The 18,823-nt window shown below is 30.8% G+C and overlaps 1 protein-coding gene across 1 annotated transcript in view; it reads left to right on the top strand.

Annotated features, from left to right (window-relative positions):
- Positions 1–18,104, top strand: part of LOC110101888 (increased DNA methylation 1-like) — a gene marked incomplete at its 5' end in the record, with an annotated part of 46,395 nt that extends 28,291 nt beyond the window's left edge. Inside the window, 4 exons of the mRNA XM_020829984.2 lie at positions 951–1,037; positions 2,578–2,677; positions 16,548–16,740; positions 16,859–18,104. Coding sequence (XP_020685643.1) covers positions 951–1,037; positions 2,578–2,677; positions 16,548–16,740; positions 16,859–16,983 — 505 coding nt within the window. The remainder of the gene's footprint in view (positions 1–950; positions 1,038–2,577; positions 2,678–16,547; positions 16,741–16,858) is intronic.
- Between the last annotated feature and the right edge of the window lie 719 nt (positions 18,105–18,823).

Below are 18,823 nucleotides of genomic sequence, written 5' to 3'. Positions count from 1 at the left end.
TAGACAATTAATATCCCCTCGTATATATGGTTGGCAAAACAACAGTTCTGTTAGGTTACTGGAATTCCAGCATACAAATCTTGATTTGATCCCAATGCTTGCAGTTTAAAAGGATTATAACATTCGCTAAAAAAACCACGTCCAATGTTCATCCTGACAAAGTTAACTCATCGATTTAGCAACTGTAATAATCAGTGCACACAGTGAAGACAACAAAAGCCATCGTATTTTGATAATTACGTGTCAAATAGCAACCAAAATCCCCAGATCACGTCAACCTTTCCCATCATTTGCAGACTTTAGGAATAGTTAATAGGAACCCAATTAATTCCCAACAGAAACCGGCATTTTGCACCTCTTTTTTGAATTTTTAAATGACCACAATTAAACTAACTTGAATCCACGCCAAGCCATATGAACCAACCTATTCCTAGGAATCAAAACATAGCCTTTCTGAAGTCCATCATCACAGGTGTGCTCTAAACTATCAACTAATAAAAATTAGTTGAGTATGGGCAATTTTTTGATGCATATGTTCCTAAAAAGATGAAAATGCAAATTTTTTTCATTAGTAACATTGAAAATTGGGTTGGCACCATTAGCTTTTGATTCTCTTGAACGTCTGCTTTAGCCGCAACTTTAAATAGGTTATAGGCACATTAAAAGTTTTTGTTACCTTTACAGTGTATTGGTTAGATTAAATATATAATTTCATCCATGCCTGTTTTGGTAATCTTCATGTTATTTCAATGATGCATCCTTTCATTCTTATGATCCATGACTATTTGTTCATTTTAATGATGGCTGAAAAAAAAAAAAAAAGAAGGTTACCCTTGTATTCCCGCTGTTGAATTCTAAATGATTTTAGGTTTCGTTTTCTTGAGAATAAATCTATTTTTTGAGTATCTTCCACTTCAATGATTTACGTGTGCTCTATCTTCGTGCTTCAGGTCCAGATTTGCTCGTCTAAATTATCAAGGATTTTATTCTGTTATTCTAGAGAAGGATGATACACTTATCTCTGTGGCATCAATAAGGTAGTACAAGCTATGTGTGTTATTATCTGAATTTATCCCTATTGGTATCCTGAATCTACCTGCAAAACTTTTGATATCATATTTTTATGCCAATTAATTATGAGGTTATTATTAAGCATAGAATTTCACCATTTTCCACCATTCAAATTCAAAATTTACAGTTTTCTACTAATGGTTTTTCAAGGTGTGTTTGCTACAAAGTGATTTCTGGACAAAAGAATTCTTACCTTGTAAAAATAATGTTATGGAAAGCAAATCAAAAGTTTATTGAGCCTCGTCTGTGTTTTGCCCTTTTTTTCCAATAACATGACAAATATGCTGAGCTGGATAGGGATGATTGAGTTGACTACAAGAAAATCATGATGAATGTTTTAGCTATATATTATATTTTTGGGGTATTATACAAGTTCTATATTCCTCTATTCAATGTCACATTGAGTGTCTCGACCAAGCCTACTCAGTGTCATATTAAGTGTCTCGACCAAGCCAATTTTAGTTTCCTTGATCATATTACACTAGTAGGAAAAATTAGCATTGTTAAGAAGCCATTATAAGCCTCTCACAAGTACACTGGCAGCAAGCTTTTATGTGCTTCGAAGTCAGAGCAACCCCTAAATAATCCCCCAACTCCCAACATTTTTCCTGTCTAAAAGCTTTTATTAAAATGATTCCTGGTGCCCTCTTGTCTCTGTCTAAAATTGTTAGATTTGGCATAAGAAAAAAAACATAATTTGTAAAGTTCATCCATGAGCTTTAGATCTGACGGAGGTTGAAGAAATGCTTCTCTTGCTTGAAATCGTCCGGGACAAGATAGATATATTTATGTAATTATAAAGAGAGAAAGAGAAGTACTCCAACAGAAACAAGTGGTTTAGAATGAGTGAGTGAGGGGGTTGGTTGATGATAGGAGGGAGCCATCCATGGGGTAAGGGAAGCCTTTTGCTGCAAGTGCAAATGTTCATTCAATAATTCTACTGTTTTAGCACATGCCATTTATGAAAACATTCTCATACGTGCCTAAAGTAGCAATATTGGTAATGACTGATGTGTACAAAACACACATGAAACTAAAAAAGTAAAGAGGCGTCATTCACAATGAACTATCAAGTTGGGTTTTGAATCTGGTAAGATAATAATGTGGACGGTTCTGCCTTAATGTATACTGCATTATACAGACCCTAGTAAAACCCATACTGTAACAATGACTTTTTTTATTGAAATCTACAGCCTTCATATCACAATAGAGGTCATCTGATTGTGGCGTGCAAACCAACCCATTGGGCAACATAAAATAAACATGATAATAAAAGAAACAAAACATGCTATCATTGATCTATCTGTTTTGAACCTTAGAGAATAAACTTGGCTGCATCTAATCCAATGAAACTTTATTCTGGTCTCGGTAGTTTCCACATTTATCGTTGCCAGACTCTGTCCTTTTCTTTTTCAAAAACTTCATCTCATATTAACTAAAAAAAAATTAAGGACTTAAGCTAATAACTAAAAGCATATTTAATGTACATGTAACATTATTTTGCAGGGTGCATGGCATAAAAGTAGCAGAAATGCCTTTCATCGCAACATGTGGTCTTCAACGTCGTCAAGGAATGTGCAGGCGTCTTATGAATGCAATTGAAACGGTATCATATTTCTACCTGCTTAAACATAAAGTTAAAATAGAATATGCCTCTCCATGTTTATTTCTTCTGATACTAAAAATATCTATTAAATTGTAAACCATTTCATAATGCTTTGAGAAATGACAATGCATCATACAGTTGAGTTCTATTTTATCTGAATGCTCTTGTTGAATGAATGTGTAATTTCTATGAAACCAGATCTCCATGTGTTCCCCTACAGTTCTTTGGGCAACCTGAGTATGTGAGTTGACCATAACCTTATGTAGTTTGGAATCATTGATCTTTCTAATGATTCACTCTTGAGCAAAGAAAGTAGTTTATCAGAACTCTTCGTTTAAGGAGTGTACTTCAAATTATGCAACTGCTCTAGTGTTTCGATCAGTATGCTTAGATTGCTAGAAGTGGTTTCAACTTCTATATAGCATTGTAATACTTATGTGCTAGCCAGGTGTGAGTTCCCAAAGGGATCTTTTACTTTGGTTTATGGTTTGATAGTGATTTCAAGAGGATGATTGATTAGTTAGTTTTTCCTTGCGAGTAAGGGTGTGTTAAGATTTGGATTCAAAACTTTCTATAGGTGCAATCCTTCATAATTAATTATATTTTTTAACTACAAAAGAGCGCGCAATGAAAGATTTCAATTAGACTTTGGCTTAGATTAATTAAATAGGGGAATGGACGGTGGAAAGGCTATAAATTTGATTAAAATATCTCATAGTTTCATGGTTATATTTTTCCCTTTCTAATTCTAGAGATTTCTCCAATTCTCTAATTTTTATTTCTTGATTTGATATTACTACCTTTTGTAAATTGGTAGGAGTTTTTGGAAAAAGAGTAATGTTGGAAGTATTTACCTCAGCTCTTAGTTTATTAATTTCATTATTTAAAAACTCTACTTGCCTATTTATACCATTAAAACATATGGTTAAGCAATTTAAAGTATGTATCATAGCTTTTGTATCCGATTTATTACACCATAAATTATCTAATAAAGTAATTTGATATAGATTTAATGGTTTTTCTATAAGTATTTTGGGTCGGAATTGAAGATTCGTCCCCTGCCTATTGGATAAAGCTAAATGTTCAAAATGAATAATATTAGTGAAGCTATGTTATGGCTTTGAGGGAGATGAAGGAGATGGTTCCATTGATTCCTGCAAAAACAAAGTATAATGATTATTAGTAATAAATTCCTATTTTTTCTAACTTTTAATCATATTAATCTAAGGAGGTTTGTAATCTGAAGATCTAGTAACTCTAGATAAATAGTCTGCTAGAAAATTATTATCTCCTTTAATATGTTCAAAATTTACTTTGTATCCATTTCCTTCTATTATTGTAATAAAATTTACCCATCGTTTGCTATATATTTTCTTTTCATTTTTTATTTTTATAAAAATGTACTATAGCTTCACAATCAGTTCTTATAGTAAATTCTTTTTGTAAAAATAATTTAAAGCTATGTAAGGCATTTATTACTCCTAATATTTCATAATCTAAAGAAGTTAATGATTTAGGAAGTTGCTTAAAACTTCCTGAAGCATATCTACATAATTGTTCTTTTGACTGGAAAGCTTCTTTATACGGTTTTATTTTTAATTCAGCTCCCCAACCATCTTGAGATGCATCTACTATTACTATTTTATAATCTGTTTCTAAAGGTAGAGTTAATTTTGGTAAGGTTTTGATTTGTGTTTTTATTTTTTGTATTATCTTAATATCTTCAGTATTGAAATACTTTTAACCAGTTTTACTAGTCTTTTTATATAAAGATTTTATAGTTTTTCCTAAATCTTTTATATACGGACGAGCATAATTTAAGAGACCTAAAAATTTTGGTAATTCTTTAGTGTCTTCTATTTTATCTGGAAATTCTAAAATTTTTAAAGCTATATGATCTTGTAATTCGATTGTGTCATTTCCAATTTTTTGGCCTAAAAAATCAATATATTCTTTAGCTACTTCAATTTTCTTTTTTGATAATATAATACCATTATTAATACAAAATTTTAAAACTTCTTCAATGTGTTTATAATGCTCTTTTAAAGTGTGTGATGCTATTAAAATATCATCTATATATACCATAACATAATTTAAATGGCCAAATATATTATCCATTTTTCTCTGAAATATACTTTGAGCATTTTTTAATCCAAAAGACATGATTTCCCATTCATAATGTCCTGTGGGAGTAGTAAATGCTGTCCAAGGGATAGAGTTTGGATGAAGTTTTATCTGCAAAAAATCAGATTTGCAATCAAATTTACTAAAATATTTTTTATCTTGTATTAAATTAATTAACATATCTTTATCTGGTATTTTATATCCATCATCTTCAGTATTATCATTTAGTCTTTTATAGTTGATAATCATTCGGGCTTTATTTCTTTTGATTTCAGCATGGTTTCTAACCATAAAAGCTGCAGATCTATGCGGTGATTTTGATAGTTTAATTAATTTTAACTTTTTTAATTCATTAATTTGAATAAGGAATTCTTCTTTATCTTCAGGTGAGTATTCTAATTCTTTAGTTTTAATTATTAAATCTTGATTTATAATAGATAGTTCAGCAAGTTCTTTATTTTTATCCCAATATTTAATTGGGTCTTCGCCTATAATTTGTATTTCTTTAGCTAATTGAAAATTGTTTTCTAAAGCTTTAGGAATGCTAAATGTTTGTTGTTTATCAGGTGAAGATTTATAACAAATAATTAGAAAAAGAGAATCAAGAGGCAGAAAAAGTTCAAAATTATTTATTCAATATTATTTTAGACATCTGAAGATAATATGTTAAAACAACACCAATACATGTATCTTCCTGAAATGGATGATATTATCAAAAGAACTATTTTCAAAAAGATTCAAAATAGCAAAAGAACAGATATGGAATCAGCCTATAAAGAAATAGTCATTTCTTATATATCAAATGAAGAAGTGTCAGGCATCTCTTATGCATCAAAAACATTATTTTCATCAGCTTCAGAAAATCGACAGTCTCTGTAAAATCTGTATGCCAGGGTTTTACATGATTCATCTTTCCCTTAATTTGACTCATATCAAAAGGTTTCAGAAATGGACCATTCAAAAATTAATGGAATATGAGCTACTGAGTAAACTCATAATAAGCAGAGACGACAAACTATCAGAGCAAATTGAATGCCTTGAACATCCAGAACTCAAAAGGATCATCTGTCACATTTTTTAAGACTATAGAATTTATTTTATCACTATAATCATAAATTCTATTGGACCAGCATACGAAGAATTAATGGATGGAGCAAAACACATCATAGAGATCCATAAAACTCCAGAAAGCTTTAAAGCTGAACAGTATGACGACACTCCTCACTCATCTGTTGATTCAGAGTTATCTAGCCAGTCCTTAAAATATTATAGAGCTTTGCAAATAGCTCAATTCATAAGAGATTTTTCGAAACCAATATTCTACATGCAGTTAGCATACCATGATAAAGAAATGATCATTTTTCTGCATAACAAATTAATCAAGGGACCGTTATTCAGATTTCGTTATTATGTCAAAGATATTAATCTTATAGAACATGTCAAGTCCTTTTCTTCACACCTAATCGTCACTAAAGGCGATTATCAGACATATTATCAGAATTTAACTCCGGAACGAAATATGCCCCTCTCAAATTCTGAGGCAAATGATCGATTCTGGACTGATGGGATGGATGACGAAGGATTGACAAATATAAAAAATACAATGTAAGGGTAATAAGGGCAAAACTAATTTATTCAGATAAGCTAATAGGAAGATAAATGATAAGTATGACAAAAGGTCTCAATCAAGTACAAATTGTTACTATTCACTTTTTACTATAAAGTCCTTTTGTACTGTAGAAGTTCTTTTATACTGTAGTAAAATATTTATTTAAAAGTTTGTAGGCGGTAATGATACCGCAGTTGTGTTATATGTTTTTGTAATATAAATAGAGAGCTCGTCTCTCTCAAAAGGTGTGGTTGAATGGTATGAGAGCTTAAATAGTATTGTAAGAATTGTGATATAGTTTTTCTTTCTGCAAGCAGTCATCGTCAGTCTTTTGTAAGTATTTCTTCTTTAATAAAAAGCTTTTATCCAAGATTTTCTTTATAGCAATTAGCCATAGTTCATAATTTATTTTGTGGATATGAGATCACTCATTATGAGTGAGTAGTTCTATATTATTTCTCCCCTAAGGGAGATATGCTTTAATAAAACTTTTCTGCATGCCAAAATCTCTATTTGATGAAGATAAGCTAAATTTCTGTTCTTTATCTATCATATACAAGTTCTCTTTGAGAGATGAAATAACTTTCGACCTCTATGATCGAGTACAGTGAATCTAAAAATTCACGAGTTTGAACCCCATAAGTCCTCATTTATGCTTTACCTTTGGGCTGGTGGAAAATACTTATGAATCTTTACATAATATCTGTATCGTCGGTGTATGTCGAATTATTCTCGCACGTATCATAGAGAATTTTTTTATCATAAATAATAACAGGAATTTTTCTTAAATTTAACTATAGAGGATGAGGCATTAAAAAAATTTTAAAAAACAACTCTGACCTTTCTGGGAGAAATAATTCTTAAAAATATCTTGATATATCCATAAAAAGAATTGCCAAAATGGTTCTCGGATTTCGTGAAGAAATACCTAGAGAAATTAGAAATAATTTAGCTCCAATAGAAGCAGATATTATAGCAGAACTTAGAGAAATAAATAACAAAATAGACACAATTTTATTAAAACATTTTAATCAATAATTCAAGCAAATTCTTCAAGCCATTAAATGGCATATAGAAAAATATCCTAACATAGATCGAGCATAGCAAATTAGATCATTAGGAAAAAAAATGTTAGATGAATTAAACAGTTTGCTTCATAGATAAAATAATGGTTATTCGTTTAAGAACTGATTTACTCATATAAATTAAAAATAATTTAGTATCATTTTATTCAAATATTGTTGCTGAACTCAACAATATAAATAGTGAAGTAGAAGATATTTTATTTGAGCATATTAATGAAGAATTAGATATTATTCTAGCAGACTTATGAAGACATCATGAAAATAATAGAGGTATTAATTTACTCCAACAAATTAAAACAGTAGGTGAAAGAGTTCTACTAGAAATGGATACATTTGTTCCAAGATACACTCAGTAGCCATCTAATTATGACTTCTTCTCCTAGATGTAAAAAATATAGTTTTAGAAAAATTATCCCCTTAGCCAGCCTAATTCATAGGCGCTTAGCTTTAATTAAAATATATTATATTAGTTTAAACAGAATATTAGTCTTATGCAAATGTTCAAATAGTAAAAAGATATATTATATATGCATGAATAGGATATTAGTTTCATATAAATTTTTAAACAGTAGCAAAATTGCAGCTACTTGTTTTAGTCAAAAAGTTTTTGTTAAACAAATAAATATTAGTCAATTAGCATAAATTTTAACTTCTAATTAGATCTCTTAATCATATCATGAGATTATACATTTGTCCAATTTTTTATAGTAAAAATAATAATTTGTAGCCAAGATTATACTCATTATAGGTTTGGAAAAATCTATCATCTAGGTTTTAAATATGATAATGAGGCACGAATAGTAAAAACATATTATATTGATAGGAATACTGAATTAGTTTATAAAAAATTTTTTGAATAGTCAAACAAAATATTTTATAGACATGAATAGAACATTAGTCGCGTATAAATTTTTGAATAGTGAAAAAAGTTATACGTGTTGTACTAGAAAAATGCTAAGTTGCAGAAACATAAATGAATTGTGAACTAGCACAATTTTTATCTAGCCACAATCCAAGTGGTATCAAAGCATAGAAAGGTCATGGAATCAAAAGTTATACAATATTTAGATTTAGAATTATCTCAAAATAGAAAAAATTTAGTCATTTTTGACAAATACAAATTTAGTTGTTATTTCGATACTAAATATCGACATAGTTTGCATAACAATGATAGTTCTACAAATAGTATTATTGATTTAGTAATAAGTTTCTGAAGCTTTTCAACTTCATCAAGAAAAGATATACAAAATTATAGAAAAACTAACAAATATAATTAGTCTTAAAAAACAAACTATTAAAGAACTTAATGAAAAAATACTTTATATTAAAGGTCAAAATAATGAAATTATTCAAAAAATTCATAAGTATTATGAGAAAAAAGAAAATCAATCGACAAAATATTTAATCAAAATCAAAGATGATTTTAATCAGTTAAATGAATTAAAACTTAGTTTACAAAAAATAAATACTTCTTTTAACGAATTAAAACAAATTATTCTAACATGAATAATTTAGAAAATACTACTATATATTTAAAAACTTTAACGGAGTGTCAAAATTACCATTCGGATGTTATAGGATTAACTTCTTATCTAGGAGCGCAAAATAGTGATAAAACATATCAAAAAATTTTAAATTTTCAAACAATTTTATTAATAAAAATATTTCAAAAGTTAAATTACGTCGAAACAAAATTATTAGACATAGAAAGCAAATTAATAGGATTAGTTAAACAAAATGATTTAGACGAATTAGCAAAAAGTATTAAAAATAACAATAAAATTATTCCATATATTTCTCGAATTAGTTATAAAAAATAGTAAATAAACAAACAACGTTATAATTATTTAAAAGAAATCTTATAACTTATGATAGGAAATTATCTGAAATAATAGATATAGAAGGACAGTTAGAGAGATTTAACAATGGAAAATTAAATTTAATAAAAACTAGAAAAATATATGACAATTCAATGATCTCAAATCAAATATTATTCAAACAATAGCGGAACAAAAAATTAGTTGCATTTCTAATTCCGATCAAGTTTCCTTACCCATCATAGCTAAAGAAGATTGGGACAAAATAAAAATTATGATATCAATTGGATTGTGGCTAGATAAAAATTGTGCTAGTTCAAAATTCATTTATATTTCTGCAACTTAGCATTTTTCTAGTACAACACGTATAACTTTTTCCACTATTCAAAAATTTATACGCGACTAATATTCTATTTATGTCTATAAATTATTTTGTTTGACTATGCAAAAAATTTTTTATGAACTAATTCACTATTTCTATCAATATAATATATTTTTACTATTCGTGCCTCATTATCATATTTAAAACCTAGAGAATAGATTTTTACAAACCTATAATGACTATAATCTTGGCTACAAATTATTATTTTACTATATAAAATTAGACAAATGTATAATCTCATGATATGATTAAGAGATCTAATTAGAAGCTAAAATTTTTGCTAATTGACTAATATTTATTTGTTTAACAAAATTTTTTTAACTAATACAATTAGCTGTAATTTTGCTACTATTTAAAAATTTATATGAAACTAATATCCTATTCATGCCTATATAATATATCTTTTTACTATTTGAACATTTGTATAAGACTAATGTTCTGTTTAAACTAATATAATATATTTTAATTAAAGCTAAGCGCCTATGAATCAGGCTGGCTAAGGGGATAATTTTTCTAAAGCTATATTTTTTATATCTAGGAGAAGAAGTCATGATTAGATGGCTACTGAGCGTATCTTAGAACAAATGTATCCATTTCTAGTAGAACTCTTTCACCTACTGTTTTAATTTGTTGGAGTAAATTAATACCTCTATTATTTTCATTATGCCTTCGTAAGGCTGCTATAATAATATCTAATTCTTCATTAACATGCTCAAATAAAATATCTTCTACTTCACTATTTATATTGTTGAGTTCAGCAACAATATCTGAATAAAATGGTACTAAATTATTTCTATGGGTAAATCAGTTCTTAAACGAAGAACCATTATTTTATCTATGAAGCAAACTGTTTAATTCATCTAGCATTCTTTTTCCTAATGATCTAATTTGTTGTGCTCGATCTATATTAGGATATTTTTATATGTCATTTTATGGCTTGAAGAATTTACGCGAATTCTTGATTAAAATGTTTTAATAAAATTGTGTCTATTTCGTTATTTATTTTTTAAGTTCTACTATAATATCTGCTTCTATTGGTGCTAAATTATTTCTAATTTCTCTAGGTATTTCTTCACGAAATCTAAGAACCATTTTTGCAATCCTTTTTATGGATATATCAAGATAGTTTTAAGAATTATTTCTCCCAGAAAGGTCAGAGTTGCTTTTTAAAATTTTTCTTTGATGCCTCATCCTCTATTGTTAAATTTAAGTAAAGTTCATGTTATTATTTATGATATAAAAATTCTCTATGACAGGTGCGAGAATAATTCGACATACACCGACGATACAGATATTATGTAAAGATTCATAAGTATTTTCCACCAGCCCAAAGGTAAAGCATAAATGAGGACTTATGGGGTTCAAACTCATGAATTTTTAGATTCATTGTACTCGATCATAGAGGTCGAAAGTTATTTCGTCTCTCAAAGAGAACTTGTATATGATATATAAAGAACAGAAATTTAGCTTATCTTCATCAAATAGAGATTTTGGCATGCAGAAAAGTTTTATTAAAGCATTTCTCCTTTAGAGGAGAAATAATATAGAACTACTCACTCATAATGAGTGATCTCATATCCATAAAATAAATTATGAACTATGGCTAATTGTTATAAAGAAAATCTTGGCTAAAAGCTTTTTATTAAAGAAGAAATACTTACAAAAGACTGACGATGACTGCTTGTAGAAAGAAAAACTAGATCACAATTCTTACAATACTATTTAAGCTCTCATACCATTCAATTCATGATTTATTAGAATGTTCATAGAGGTTTCATAGTCATCAATTTAGGTTTAGAATATCACTTATACTAAATTCATACAATTTCCATAATATGCAATGCATGAGTATGATGCACATGTCATGTTGCCTGTTTATAACTTCACTTCTATTTATGCTCCTTTTTATCTCCCACCACAACCGCATATAGTAAGTGGGGTCAGAATAGAGTAGAACAGAACATAACAACCTCCAAAACTCATATATAACCTGTGAAGCCATAACTTCTCCCACATCTAATAAGTTTGATGGAGTTAGAACAGAACATGTAAGCCTTTGCATTATTTCAGAGAGTGCACTTGTAACATTTTAGAGTTCAGAACTTCTCCAATGCTATACTATGAATTATGCAATTTAAATGCAACCGCGGACAATTATAACTTTAAACATGAACATAATAATAAATGAGCTATCAGAATTAGTAAAGTAGGGTATTATTACATGCGTAGAATCTTCCATAACCTTTCCTTTTCAATTATAATTTCAAAAGAACATTCAACGTAGTATTTTAAATTTTTTGGAGAACTATCATTATTCACAAAAATGCCTCATTTATTCGATATATATTAAAATCATCATAAAAAAAAATCAACTTTTGATAGTAAAAATATTCAGATTAAAGCAGGCTATAATATGCAAAAAAGTTACATTGTGAAGACACCGTAAAACCCAAGAAAATGCACGTTTTTATCAATATCTTATTACAAAATCATTGGAATTGAAATTATAGATATTTGTTTAGAAGTTTACCTCGTGTTTGACGATTTCCCTAATTGGCCTGTTGCACAAATTCGGTTCCTTAGCTTTCAATTTTCCCTCTCCTCTTTTCTTCTCATCTTTCTCTCTCCTGTTCTCTTTTGTCCTCTTCGACCATTGATGGATGTGGTACTTGGTGGGTTTACTATTTTTAGGAAAAAATTTAGAAATTTTCTCTCTCTCTTTATATATATATATATATATATATATATATATATATAATAAGCTATAAAATAAATTTTTTGGGTATTTAAATTTTTTAGTAAAACTCTTTTCTGTATTTTAATGTATAGCATACATGCTTCTGAACATAAAATTATGAGGAAATTATAGATTAAGCATTTTTGCAAACATTTTTTAATAATATAAGCATTTATTTTATAAATGTTTTTTTTTTATATTTTATAAAAATCTAATAAATAAAAAAAATTCATCCTTCTGAAATTCAGGATATCTATAGGGTCTTTTGCACCTAGTATTGAACACCCAAAATGATTTTTGTACACAGGGCAGTCAATCTCCTACCTAAAGCCTAGGCACCGCTAGCTCCTTTCCCCTTTCCGCAATACATCAATTAGTGAGTTAAATGCTCAATGAAATACACAATCTTAATATATGAACAAGAAGCAATTAACATGTATGCTGATAGGTCAAATTAATATAAGAGTAATAAGTTATACACATGCATAAAAATAAATAAATAAATTGTATATCATTATAGTAAATGATCAATGCATAAAATTGTGCAATTGATTTTGTGATTGACATATCTTATAAATATGAAGAAAATTTGAAGCACTCTATCGAACGACTAGTGTTGATCCCCTCGGTCATAGATAGTTATTTAAGTATTTGAGTGTCTTAATTATGTTAGAATCAAGTGATCGTGAACTCGTTGGAATTGGGAAAGATCAGGTTCGATTTACTGAGGGAAGAGAGTAGCCATCCGAGGTACTCATTGGAAGAGCACGGATTGTTGTATTAAGGGAGGTTTGTGATGCCCCAGATATCAGTGCACATTCCACACTTACTCTAGGAGTTCCATGGGAGCGTTGTTGGGGGTCACTTAGAGGTGCAGAAGATATATAAAAGGCTAGCTTCAGAGCTATACTGGAAGGATTTGCATAAGGATGTAGAGGAGATGTCAGCCAAATGTGAGTTATGCTAGAAAAATAAGTATTTGTCCATGTCTCTAGGAGAATTACTGTAGCCGTTGGCTTTACCCTAGGTCGTATATGGGAGGAGATCTCCATGGATTTCATAAAGGGCTTCCCCGATCAGAAGGGCTCACAGTGATCTTGGTGGTAGTAGATCGCTTGAGAAAGTATGCCCATTTAATTACCCTATGCCATCCATATACTACAGTGACAGTGACATCAATGTTCATCAAAGAAGTGGTCAGGCTGCATGGAGTACCAGAGGCTATAATATTTGATAGAGATAAGGTGTTCCTCAGCTACTTTTAGAGGGAGTTATTCAGACTACAGGGAATAGTATTGAAGAGGAGCACCACCTATTACCTACAAATAGATGGCCAAGTTATGGGCCAAGTGACTAGCATGGGTGGAGTATTGGTACAACACTTATTATCATTCGACATCTCAGATAACACCCTTCAAGATGTTGTATGGAAGGGATCCACCTCACCTGGTGCACTTTGGGCATATCAGCACTCCAGTTTCATTAGTGGAGGAGTATTTGGAGGAGAGGGATAGAGTGTTGGAAGAATTAAAAAGGCATCTGTTGAGAGCTCAAAAGATTATGAAAAAACAAGCAGATGGACATAGGAAGGACATTCATTTTGAAGTAGGGGAGAAGATGTTCTTAAAGCTCGGACCATACAGGCAAAAAACTGTCGCCAATAGGAGAAATGAGAAGGTTGGCCCAATGTACTTTGGATCTTATAAGGTATAGGAAAAGATTGGAGCAGTGACATATCGGCTGAAACTACCACCAACGGCGACCATATATCTTGTGTGCCATGTATCCCAGTTGAGGAGAGCCATTGGAGATCATGCAGGTATTGGACCATACATCTTGGCCCAATGTACTTTGGATCTTATAATGTATAGGAAAAGATTGGAGCAGTGACATATCGGATGAAACTAACACCAACGGCGACCATACATCTTGTGTACCATGTATCCCAGCTGAGGAGAGCCATTGGAGATCATGCAGCAGGTTCTGAATTACCAGTAACATTAACCGAGGATTTGGAAGTGATGTTAGAACCCTTTGAGCAACAAGGGGTGCGTTAGAAGGCGGGAAAGGAAAAAAAGGAGTTGATCAAGTGGAAGGATCTTCTAGATTATGAGGTGACATGTGAGCCTTATGAGAGGGTGAAGCATCAGTTTCTCTCCTTTCACCTTGAGGATATGGTGATTCTTTGGGTGGGCGGTATTGTTAGGCCGGTTCAGGTGGAACCGGCCCTGGTTTGGCTAGTTTGGTTTTATAGGAGGCGAAATAATACCGCCTCTTCTATTGTTACCTCCCAAAGCAATGGGGCCCACAAATTGAATTGATCTAAAAAATGCAGGGGGGGTTGGAGGAAATTTTTGAATTATAAATTAATGTATTAAATAGGCATGAGAGGCTAGGGTTAGGGTTATGCTGATTATTGTATTCTCTTGGAGTTCTCTTATGTATTTTGGGCTCTAGACTCATCGTCTTGGGATTTGGAGAGAACGATCCTCCTCTCGAATTGAGGATCAATTGTATCTTGTTCTGATTCTTCTTTCCATTGGTTTGTTTCTTGCAATAGAACTACTATTTGGTGTGATTTTTCCTTATATTATTTGGAGTTTGTTCGCTAATTGTCTCTTTCAATAGAAAAACTTGAGATCTACAAGTATTTTCTATCAGCTGCTTTATTTGACCATAATCATGATATTTGGAGATCATATGATCATTAAATCAATGTATTGAATTTTTTAGTTATGGTTCAAGCCCTTGATGTGGGCTCATATTGGACCATTCTTGGCTTCGTTGGATTTATCTTGTCAAGATGTTTAGTGAGACTTAAGTTTGTTGAAGTAGGAGTTCAGACGATCCTATATTTAATTTTGAAATTTTCCAATTCAAATGTCTCGAGATTTATGTGCAATCAAGGCAGTTTTTTGTGATGTATCAATGTTATAAATAACTTACAAATAATGTTAAAATTATAATTTTTTTGTTTCTTTCACGTCAACATTTTTTATTTAGTGGAGTTGGATCCAAATTTACTCGTGGGTGATATCAGAACTTTAAAAGTAATTATGTACCAAAAAAGAGAGAGAGAGCTTAGAGAGAGAAGCTATGTGAATTGCCTGTCACTATTAGGAATTATGAAGTTGGGGATATCACTTAATGTCTTAGTCCTATCCTTTGACCCTATATATATTTGGGCTATGGTACCCGCATACCTCATTTTGGATTCTCTTGGTCAAGCAAAATTTGTGATAGAGATTAGCGGCAAAATTAGGCACATTTCCTGCTAAGACACATTATGACTTTAAGTAAGATCAAGCTGGTAAAAAATTTATTCGCCTAGATTGTGACAAAACTTAGAACTTTTTTATAATTTTTTAATAGATCCAACATAGCCATTCATAGGGAAGTGAATACAATCACATTCATTAAAATAAATTAGAGTTTCTAATTATCATCATAGATAATTAACATCCATGTATTTCCATTGGAATTCTTATTTATATTTGCTGTTTTATTTAGCCAACAATCTCCATGTCATACTATCTACTATCTGAGAATCCAGTTTCATCATTTTTTGGGATGATTTAACCAGATTGTTCATCATATTAAATATATAAGGTTGATCAGCTGATATAAAGAGCCCCTTTAAAAGTCTAGTTGTGCACATACAAAATATTAGCAATCCATACATTGATTTCAATCCATTTGAAAGTCTTGGCACTTGAAATCACAAATATCATCTCATTCAATCTGAACTGTATATTTGATGCATCTAATTGATGCTTAAACTATCCTAAAGTTTCTTCAAATCATGTGTTCAACTAGTTTAAATGATGGTAAAAGGAATTAAAAGTTTTTATCTAACATTTGAAGGTTCTAAAGTTAAATCAAAATGGGAGGAGAATGATGCTTCTCCTCTAAAGCGTAGAAATCTCTCTCTCTCTCTCTCATATTTATATATATTCTTTATATATATATATATATATATATATATATGTGTGTGTGTGTGTGTGTGATGTTGCCTGCTTTAATCATTATTTTTTGTGAGAATAGTTTCCAAATGGTAACAAAATTATCTACGTTGTTTGATAACCATATTTATTTGTGATCTGTTTTGGCCATTAGATGTTAAGATCTTTCAAGGTTGAGATGATTGTTCTCTCAGCAATTCCCAGCTTGGTTGAAACTTGGATGGCTGGATTTGGTTTCAATTGTATTGACGCTGAAGAGAAAAAACTTTTAGATGACATTAACTTGATGTTGTTTCCTGGAACAGTTCTGCTGAAAAAGAAACTATATGTTGCTTCAATAGAAACAGGTGGGCTCTTTCTTTGGCCTAATTTTCAGTATGGAGCTTTTTCTATTTTGATTTAGTATATTTGGTTGTTGGTTCATTTTCCATAAAGATCAAAATGACAAATTTACTAATAATGCAGGGGGAAATGATCAATTTTGTTCAACACAAGATGAATCTCATATTTTGGTGGGTTTTGATGGAAAGAAACATGTGGAAGCAAGTCAATGGCCTTCTGAAGATGGTGGATTCGAATTGGATCTATAATCCATTCTCTCAACTTCATCAAATCTTGAACAACAGGATCACTGTCTGCGCAAAAGTTTAATAATACCTTCCCGTAAACCCTATTCCAACAGCTAATTAAGGCTACGAGGCGGGCTGATTTTTCCCTTGCTACATACTGAAATATAGATGACTGATCCAGTTGGCTTCAGAAGTGAAACGTGGTTTTGCTGATATGCATCTGATATCAGGTCAATGACCCAGGAACATTTAACGCTTAAAATCTTCCTGAACTGCTTATCTGAAATCTTTTGATGATCCTTTACAAAGCCGTAGCATTCTCAATTAAATCAAGATTTCTTTTGCTAGTGTTGATGCTGTTATGATGTTTGAAGATGAAACCCTGAGGTAGTTTTATGTGCTTTTATTCCGTGAAAAGCTGCAATGAGCTGAGTGATATTTTGTGGGCGTAGAATTATAGTACTCTGATAGAAAAAAGGCTACGGTATCAGTTTTCCAAGAGTACGACATGAAAACCTTGATGCGATTATCTAAGTTGGAGTGAACTCTAGCGGTGGCCAGTTCTATTATGTTACTATAATTAACAAAAAGATTCCAGCAGATAAAAAAATTTCCGGAGGTATATTTGTGAAATTCTAATTATGCTTTAATGGAGGAGGTGCATTTCTCTTCTGTGGTTAAAAAAATCAGTTGATTAGTGATCAACCATCTGGGGTTTCCTGCATTGTCCATATGGAAATTTCCGAAGTAGTTGAACTATCGAAGCTTTCAAATAGTTGCTTCGAGACCTAATCTTACTATTTACTTTACAACGCTTGATCAAATAGAATGTTAATCTTCAGCTGCCGGAAATATTTGAGAACAAAAATCAATTCAGTGCCAGCTATCAACTTTAGCTTCTGACATTCACATGGTTCTGATGACTTCGTGATTCCATTAATTGTAGCAAATTCATTCAATTCTTTTGAAGGAAACTATATAGAGTGCATAACTGTTAATTTTGTTTTCCATCATTAAGGTAGCCTGTATAAGTTACTTTTCTGATAATGGCGTTCTGCGAATGTTTACTTGATTAAATTTTTGCACTGCTTTGTTTGGGTACTGCGGTGGCTGTTGATTGAAAACAATTTTTGTTTCGAACATTTTTTGTTCTTGTTTGTTTAATTTTCTTCAAGTTTCAAGGCAAAATAATAGGATTTTGACTTTAGCTACGTTTAGCAAAGTTTTGTTACACTACAACCCATTTCTCGTTGACATAGAACCCATCAATAGGTGCAGCAAACTTATCCTAGAATCTATCGTTGATAGAATCAAGATATCTCTATTATATGCATTAGTCAACAGCATTTTATATGGACAGTCTTTTTTATCATATGTGATTGTATTGTCTTTGTAAATCTGAAGATCAGAAGATTGCTACAGAAGTGCATGTTGAATGTGTGGTGCTCACTAATTCGACCCTAAAATAAAGTTGAAGATTAAAAGAATGAGATATTACTGGCCTTCGATGATAGATAATTACATGATTGTTTTGTGGCATTTTGAAAGTTGGAGTATAGATATCATTGGTTTGATCGATCCAATGTATTTCAAAGGTCATCGATTCATATTAGTGGCAATTGATTACTTCTCAATTTAGATTGAAGCTATCCCATTATGAGAAGTTGGAGCTTACCATTTTCTTTATTTCTTCATAGACCATATCTTATATTGATTTGGCATTTTTCATTGAATTATATCTGATAATGTGATCAATTTTTAATAAGCATTAAAATAAATAACTTTGCAAGACACTATAATACTAATTGGAGATATTCAAGTATCTATTACCCTTGAGTAAATAAATTGGTTGAGGCAATCA

The sequence above is a fragment of the Dendrobium catenatum genome, unplaced genomic scaffold (genome assembly GCF_001605985.2).
Source record: "Dendrobium catenatum unplaced genomic scaffold, ASM160598v2 fragScaff_scaffold_974, whole genome shotgun sequence".
NCBI classification, from domain to species: domain Eukaryota; kingdom Viridiplantae; phylum Streptophyta; class Magnoliopsida; order Asparagales; family Orchidaceae; genus Dendrobium; species Dendrobium catenatum.
Note: the sequence above shows the minus strand (reverse complement) of the source record. Positions and strands in the feature narration are given on the sequence as shown.